The sequence below is a fragment of the Apus apus genome, chromosome 4, assembly GCF_020740795.1.
Source record: "Apus apus isolate bApuApu2 chromosome 4, bApuApu2.pri.cur, whole genome shotgun sequence".
NCBI lineage: Eukaryota > Metazoa > Chordata > Aves > Apodiformes > Apodidae > Apus > Apus apus.
The window spans coordinates 96,831,346-96,840,514 of record NC_067285.1 but is presented as its reverse complement, the minus strand read 5'-3'; the positions used below and the strand labels follow the sequence as shown (position 1 = coordinate 96,840,514).

General features: G+C 38.4%; 1 protein-coding gene across 4 annotated transcripts in view; it reads right to left on the bottom strand.

Annotated features, from left to right (window-relative positions):
- Window positions 1-4,667: 4,667 nt before the first annotated feature.
- Window positions 4,668-9,169, bottom strand: part of PPARGC1A (PPARG coactivator 1 alpha) — a 371,513-nt gene continuing 367,011 nt past the window's right edge. For all 4 annotated transcript variants that reach the window (XM_051616631.1, XM_051616632.1, XM_051616633.1 and 1 more), the window contains one exon: window positions 4,668-8,479. In XM_051616631.1, coding sequence (XP_051472591.1) covers window positions 8,376-8,479 — 104 coding nt within the window. In that variant the 3' untranslated portion in view covers window positions 4,668-8,375. The remainder of the gene's footprint in view (window positions 8,480-9,169) is intronic.

Below are 9,169 nucleotides of genomic sequence, written 5' to 3'. Positions count from 1 at the left end.
TGGTCAAAGAGCTTGATCAACTGGTCCTTAGTGCCACACAAGAAACTTTGAAGAAACTTCAAAGTAGCACACAGGTTCTGCCTGGAAAGTCAAATGCCTCCTGCTGAGACTGGTCACTAGACATCACTGCTCTGCCATCAGTGCTGCCAGAAGTGGTCCCAGCAACCCTGCGACAGCCCTGGCCAAGCACTTATGTTTTCCAGAGAGCAGGAGCCAAGAACATCTTGATCTTTTTTTCCCCTAGGGTTCAGAAAAGCTGTGGCTCTAGGTTTTAGAATGGTACTTCAGAATGCTCTTTGTCCTTTGACCACACAATCAAGTATAATGTATTGCAAAACTTGGATTCCCTGCTCACCCTTCCCAAGTCACACAGGTATATGCACATGCAGGTCTGCTTGCCCCATACTGCAAGCGAGCTCCTCACCTTGAAGTGAGGAAACACAAGCTGGCTTTCCACCACAAGTTGGGACATGCTTCAGCAATGTGGGAGCTGAGTTCCTCCCAGAGTTTGCCAGCAGGTTGTCACAGGGCAATTCTGCAAAGCCATGGCTGGAGGTTCCTGTGGAAGCCATCACCCTGTTTTCACGTGAAATGTCAGCATTGCAGAAAGAGCAATGGCAGCACTGCAGCAATGCAGTGAAGTTTTGTACCCTCTGGCAAACAGGATATGTAAATAAATGGGTTTCTATCAAAATTCCATTGTGTGCAGATTTGTACCGAAGAATTGTTGTGATGTGCATCATTATGTCTCATTATGGGATTTCAAGTAACCTTTTGTGTAGCAGGCACAATCCACATAACATGCTGTGTGACCAGTTTACAAAACCAGGCTCCTTCAGAAGGGCGAGTAATTAATCATTATTCAGCAACAGCCCTCACCACTCCACTACTTGCTGGCAGGAGTGTGCAACTGAGGGCATGCCGAGCTACAATACATTATTCATGCAATAGAAACTACTGATAGCCATGGTATTGTTCCAATAAATGGTTAAAAAAAGGAAAGCACTCCATTAGTTTTCAAGTATGTGGCTGATTTTTATTTTTTTAATAGAAATTTACTGCCAACACATTGCATGAATAAGCATAGGCCCGAGTTGCAAATGCAGTAGGAAAGAACTAGTACAAGGCACCAATGTGCATTTTTCATAATGCCAAAGTCAATAATCTGAGGACAACGAGAAGCTCTCTCGAATGCCTTGCCTTGAAGGTGTCGCACAGTAACTTTATGGCTGTAATAATTTTATTACTTTATCAAGCACTAATTTAATATAGAATGGAATGCACATTGTAAAAAATAAATAGTAGCAAATATTTTATTCGATTAAGGGTCCTAGTAGTAATTTAAATATTGTGCTCTTTAGGACATGGTTTTCTTCATACTTAGCTTTGGCTTTCATTCACACTACATCTGGCTGACTATCCAGCATGATGCAAATAAGGCACGAGATTATTTACATTTGATCACAAACCAGGGTTAATGCAATAGGCTGAAGAGGACTGGAGTTTAGCTGCCGATTTTGTCAGGAGAGCTGGAATTGTACCTGTTTTCTGGTCAGCTGTCTTTGCCACAGTCGCTCAGATCCTCTCTTCTAGCAAACGGTGTAAGAAAACAGTCAGTATGCAAACCCAAACCATCTTCTCGACTTGTACTTCACCATGCATGCATTCTAAAGATAAATTTAATCTGAAATCTCATAATTTATCACACCTTTGCCAAATGGGGCCATTGGTGAATTTCATTTTTAATTGCTTTTCTTTATATGAGTTTATATTTCCCTATTAATTTCATTTGAATTTGGAAGAAAAGCTTAATTCATGAGGCCCAGTCATGTCATGATGGTTCTATGTTTTTTTTTTAATATGATAAGAGTCAGAAATGTTTTTGTAAAACTATAATTTCAGAAGCATGTTGAAAGGAAGCTGCAATAATTCAAAGGAACCTCAAAAGCTAAACGTGTTTTGAGGAATATGTTTCCAGCTGCAGAATAAATATTTGCAACTTCACCAAAACTTGTCACTGAAAAAATCAACCTGTTATTTTGCTTTGGGTTCATAGACTGCTAAGATTTTGGGTTGAGGTTGTTCAAATAAAAAAGCATCAAGTGTAACATTTACAATTTATGCATGTATTCCATCCAGCTGCAGTTTCCATCAATACATTGCACAGACACTGGCCATTCAGCAGAGCACATTGAGCAGCAAAAGATGAGTTGGCTTTCTCTTTTCAGCAGAGCCATGTAAGGGATCACACCAAGGGAAAGTGCAGCGAATATATTCACTTCCTCTCAGGGAGGATTTAATTTTCTTCTTTTCTGAGAAGAGTAGTCTCCTTTGTCCCAAAGTATTAACAAATATATCAGCTCCCGATGAACACAGGCTGCCCTATGTCTATCAATAGAATCTATATAGAATCTTTTCCCTTAGGGATTAATTCAACTTTTGATTCAATCTTTCTGTGCTTTAAATTATGATGCTACAAACCTCCAAGGAACTACTGTACTATTTGTGACCTTCTTTATTACTTTCTGCTGTTTGATAAAGTAGAGAAAATTGATTTATAGCTTAGTTTGCTTGTGAACATGGAATATCAATGGTGACAGTGTGATTTGCGGAAAAGCAAGGGAAGTTGGCTTTGGTTAAAGTTTAATATAGCAGTTTATTAATTAATGGTGAAGGACAATAGAGTAACTGCTGATTAACCTTGAATGAGATTCTGGCAGCGTAGCATGAAGTACAGCGATGAACCAAGCCATCTTGCAAGAGCTGGATTGAAAGTTTTCAAAACATTTTCTGCCAGGAAGAATTCTGTCCATCGCTTCCACTCCTCTAAACTTATGCCTTGACGGGTGTTTCTGTGTTTTCTGCAAGCATTAAAGGTTAAAGGTTGTAGGCAAGGCCAAAGTTTTCCAAATGGAGCCTAAAATTAGGTGTTGCAGTGTCTGTATTTGGATTCTTAGGCCCCAATCCAGGAGTCTATTTTTATTCAAAGCAGCCGAGCACTTGACTTCAATGGATCTAAAAACACTCGCGCTTAAGTGCTTTGCTGAATCAGGATGGACTTAAGCACAAATGTAAATGCTGTGCTGAATTTGGGCTCTAAATATGTGGCTTGATTTAAAAAATGCTGAGAGCCAGCAGGTCTAATTGAAGTCAATGGGAGCTGCGAGATGCTCAGCGTTTCTGAAAATCAGGCCACTCATTGAGGAGCCTGAATCTGATTTCAGGTGCTCAGCTTGCAGCATTCACCGTGGGAGAAAACGGTAACCCAGGAGAACAGGCAATGGAAGGATGATTTCTTAATAAATGAGATCTTGATTTTATGCAATAAACCTTAATAACATAATATGAGGGGATGGTAGGCAAAAAGCAATATTTTACTGGAAATCTAATAGAGTGCTTTTTTGCAAGCATCAAAGTACTGTGAAAAAATATGAAATGAATAAACAAATCAAATTAAAAAGCCTAGTAACTGGAGAAGTATTGGGCTAAATTCATGCCTTGTGGAACAGCAGCAACACTAATGAAGTACATCAGGGACAGATTTGGCCCACTGCATTTTGAGCATTAATTTGATCAGGAGCAGTGAGTCAACACAAATCCCACGCAGCAAAGAATTTAGCTCAACCACCACTGCGAGCACCAAGCACAACAGTTTGGATTAGTAAATGGTAAAAATGCAGAACCTAAACATTTTTGCAAGTTAAAAAAATATAGAGTATAAAATAAACTGCCATGTTAGGAGCCTAGTAATCTTGAGAAAGCCAATTTTTTTTTCAAGTGAATTCAGTAGTCGCTACCTAAAGAGCACAGCCACGCAGGCTGCCCTGCCATGCTGCTCCACGCATCACCCCTTGGGTACCTTCTGAGGCATCATGGGAAGACTCAATCATACAGCGTTGTGTTGTTAAACCCCCAGAGAAGGCTGTTGACACAAAGGGACAGACCTACAGCAGTATGTTGGCTACCAGTGAACAAACCCTGGACAAACTAAAGAAAAGCAATTCCTTCTGCTTTTTATGTGCAAGTAAAGGAGAGGGCTGGAAACACCCTTTGCCAGTCCCCTGCCTAGCTATAGGCACTGTTGCCTGCCCGTTGGCAATGCTGGTGTGGAAGTCCACCATGCTGCACAGTTCAGGAATGATTCAGAAAACCCCTGCTTGCCTAGCCACGTACCTGTCTGACCCTCCTAGCCTGTCTGCTGAGACAGAGAGGCTGGTGAAGGAATCTCGTGATGGTGCTTTTTGCTAGTACAGGTACTTATCATCTCAGGATGGAAGATACCAACCATTTTGGATTTGTCAGCTACTACCTGCACAGCTCGGATCCAAGCATGGCCAGGTAGAAAAGTCTTTACATTCCCCACACCCTTCTAACTTCAACTTTTAAAATTCCACTGAACATTTTTTTAAAGCTTTCCTACAAGGTTTATGTCAGCCTTTCAACAGTCTTGGGTACTCAAGGCAGAAAGGCATGTAGCAACTTTCTACCATTAAATATGTTATAACTAGTGATTCTTTCCTCTGTTCAAAGTGCAGTAGTGCAGGCACGATCAGGACTACTCTCTGAAATCAATTACAACCATTAGAAAAAGTAATAGAAAACCCAGTACACGACCAGTTAGGGGGTAAAAAAACCTTGTCACTTGTGATACAAAAGAGAAACAAAAATGGATTTGAAACATTCGTTTCCCTTTATTTGCTCAGTGAGGCTGATGTGTACTGCACATAAAAAAAAAATAATAAAAAAATTAAATCACAGGAATTTTCATACAATGAATCAAACCACAAAAGTACATGTAGAATTGGCAGGTGGAAAAATAGCCCAGCTTGGGCTTTACTAATATCTCGCTTTCCCTGTTCAGCATAGTCCAACCAATAGCTTTACATTCACCTACTGCACAAATCTTACAGTAGCTCCATCAGGTCAGTGGTTCACATTATTGAAAATGTCTGTCACATAGGTACAAATTTAGAATCATCACATTATATTACATGGCTATTCTAGATAATTTATAGATCAGATCTTATATTACAGTGATTGAAGTTCTCATTACAGCCATCAAAAAGGACACATAATCATTACCTACTGTAAGTTTACATCTAAAGGGATGAAAAGGAGTGGCTGTTTTGTTTTGTTTTGTTTGTTTTTTTCAACTGACCCAAGTATTATACCCCAGAGGCACAAACTTTCCTCTCAGTGCTGCTCTTGGCAATGGCCACCCAACTGCTTTCCAGAGTAGTTTAGCACAGGTATTTTTCTTTAATTTTAGGCTCCCTCTGTTTGGATTTGGATAATTTTACATTCTGTAGGAATTTGCTATAGCTCTAGAAAAGACCATAGTTTCTAAGTACCAGTTCTGTTACCTGTATTGTGGATGTGGTACTTACCACAGTATGAAAGCAACTGTACAATCTTCATCTAAAAGACACACAGAGCTATGCTGCAATTTGCCTCCAGTGACAACGTGGTACATGTACTAATTTGAAATGTTCTTGGGGGAGAAAAAAAAGGAAAGGAAACACTGAGTTTATATTTTGATGGGTTACCTACTACAGTGTTTACAAAGGATACAAAAAGCTTTATTCAGCAATACTAGCTCTATTAATTTCATATGTAATTTGCAAATCCACAGAGGAAAGCCATATTCAAGAGGAGAATGTTTGCCAGGCCAGTCAAAAAAAAAAAAAAAAGTCTACTCATGTCATTATGCCTGCTTGGTGAAAAATAAACGAAAGCCCATCCCAAATCCTGCATTAATTTGTTCACGTCATTAATCTAGGGCAAAAGAGAATGTATTTAAAATTTAATCACAGAAATTTAATGGCAAAATCGGTAATGCATCTGGTCCTTGAACACATAATATGATATACTAAATATTGATTTCTTAAAAATAATTTATTGCTTTTAATATTTTTCTTTACAACAGAAGATACTCAAAATCCAGAAAGAAAAATTGTAAACTTTTAGTTTGGCATTCACACAAAGTTAAAATACCTGCATTTTTAACCTACAGAGCAACAACAAGAATTATGCAGATTAAAGAATGTTACAGTTGTAACACAGAACCTCTGAAAGAGTTCATTTTTTTTATTGCTATCTATCTACTAAGAAATAAGAAGCCAAAAAGTCAAGCAAGCATCCAACAGGACAGACAGTGGAATCTCTCAGAACACAATATGCTGGTGATAAAATGAATGCAGCCATCAAAATCAACTGCACTGGCATGGGGGTGGAATCACTTTTCTAAGATTGGGAGTGGGAAAGGAGATTAAATAGTTAGGTGTGCCATACCTTTAAGAGAAGTAATGAATGCCAAACAGTAATAGAATACCAAATCTATACGTTCGCAAGCAAATTCCAAACTTTGCTGATTCAGTCTAGAGACTCCAAGTTCAGATGCAATTCTGATGCTCAAAATAGCAGTAGTTTACTCTTGTGGTTTTTTTCTTTCCTGAAGTTTCTACTTAACTTAGCAGAAGCAATGTCATCAGCAACAATGTCATGGGCACATCTGAGGCCACGCTAGTGCATAGTAAAAAAAGAAAAAAAACCCAACAACCCACTGCTTCTGCAAAAGCTGAATTTCCAAACAAAGCACTTACTCCAAACTGACAACTGTCACGCATCCTAGGAGTAAAACTTCCACTGGCCTTTTTATGATTTTAGTCATCTCATAATTTATAATAAATAGGATAACTGTAACTGATAAATATGTTTCTTTAGTAAACAAAGGAATGAACGATTGGTATTTATACAGGATGTATAACTGTAAAAAATATAGATAAATACCATCATTAAACTCTGCCAATGAAAAGATTACTGGCTTCAAGAACAGTGTTTAGACACAGAATTACTGTAAAAATCATACTGTACTTAGTATATTTTTATCAAATTAAAATCACCAAAATTAAAATAAAATAGCATTTTAAAAATATTTTGACTTCTAATTCCAAAACTACTGTTGATACATAAAATAAAAACATTTCTTAATGATTACCCATTTGAGAGGCTTTACATAAAATTATGATATATCCTAGAAAAATTTAGATGAGAAAATTTCATTCCCCTAACAAATTCAGTGTATAAAACTGCAAAATAAAATCAAGCAATGAGAAAATGTGGAAAAATACTGCAGAAGTGGTTAATACCTTTTGGGCTAGGATAATTCTTGACAAAATTCCTATATAAGCTCACCAAAGAAGGGATGAATGTGTGTAAAGTATTTTTTGCGCTCAGACACACGCGCACACACATATACGCATGCACACCCTCACCCACACGCTTTTCTCTTTGTTTTTACAATCAAATATATATAAGCATAAGTTCAGCTTTCTACATGTTAGTGTACAATAATTGTTTCACCTCATATAATTACATTTGAGTATTTTTGATTAAGAAAAAATCAGCAGTTTTTGAAAAGAAGGCTGCATTTACAGTGCATAGCTGTAACAAAAAGAACATCGTCATACAGTATGTACATAAATAAAAATTCTCCATTTAACATTTGTAAATACTCAACTACTTTAGAGAACGTAGCAAATAAACTATCTGTGCACACACCCAGATAGTTATATCCAACTCTCATTAATAATGTAACACCACATCCGCTCATTAGAATAAACTGCTGAACAAGCTGCACATTTGACCATTAACAAGGCTTTGAAAATTTTGTTGTGGAAGATCAACATTGTAGACATTTACATGGGTGTCAGAATTAAAAGATGAAACTTCAAAATGTTAGGGAAGCTTGAGCCTTTCATTTTCTCTTCTACAAGGACTGAAAAAAAACCACGCCCCCCATACACACACACAAAAAAAACAAACAAAGAAAATAAAAATCTTAACCAAAGCTAAATCAGATTGTAGGCTTCTGGAACCTGTGGCTTCTTCTGGATTGTCATTATTATCATGTTGTGAGAAGCTTCATTAAAAAAAAAAAAAAATGCAGTGTCTGATTCCCAGACATCAGCAGCCATAGTTCTCAAATTTGGGTTTTTTTGTTTTATTCATTTTTGTTCTTTTTCTGTTAAAATGCAGTATGTACAGATTTTGCAGTTCTTCATTGTACGTGTTATCTCTGTGGAACTGCTGCCATGTCTCGTGGTTTGCATCGAACTCACAAGGAACGCCCGGCTCCCCCACCACTGATCACCCGCCAAAGCAAAGCTGACACCCATGGACACGTGTGTGCTTATGGCACAGCCATCCTGCCTCTTCATTTGTCGAGCAGCTGTGTTCATGTAAACCATGGTTTTGAAGAGAGAGTGTAAAGTAGGAGAAATTCCTAAGTACGACTTCTTAATTGTCCATTATTGAAGGACGTGATGTCCGTGAGGTATTCGCCATCCCTCCGTTTTCCTCAGGTGTGATGCATGTTACCTACGCAGGCTCCGCTGTGCCTCTTTAAGTAAACTATCAAAATCCATGGAGTCGTACTTGCTTTTAGTGGAAGCAGGATCAAAATCATCTGAGTTTGAATCTGAAACCCAAAGGATGCAAGTTTCGGTAAGAGGCAAGAAACACTAGTGAGTACTTGTATTATTTTCTCTGCAGCATGGTACAAACAAGGCACTGCAGAAACAATCTGCTTGAAACCACAACTTTGTGGGATGATAAAAGCACAGAAAAAGTAATCAGAGAAGCTTTAGGTATGGACAGAGCTTACTGGTAAGAAGAAGGACATTTAAAAAGTGGTACAAGTTATCAGCAGTGAGGGAGAACCATTAATTGCAAGTACATACAGAGCAGGTAAACTCAAAACTGTTTCTCCACAGACTTGAGCACCAACACACTGCTATATATGGGTCTCAAAGTAGTCCAGATAATCTTGATAGATGCTTTACCCAAAACACCATTGTTTTGCAACTGTTATTTTGTAACATGCAATATCCCAGACTTAATTCTCCTGGGGAAGTTAAAAGGGGGATGGCTCTGCCGAAAGGCAGAGCAGCCTGTCAGCAGCATGCAGGGAACACTGCTGCTTCTGCCTGCCCTGCCTTGGGGTCTTGTACAAATCACTACCCCTTCCTGAATCTCTGTTTTTGCTTCCAATTTGATTTTTTGGGGTTTTGCTTCTTTGGAGCATGAGCAATTCAGGGCAAGGCCTCTTGCTGTACTAGCAATCTCAGGTGGGCTCCTTGGCTCTTTGCAGCATACATGATAAGTCATT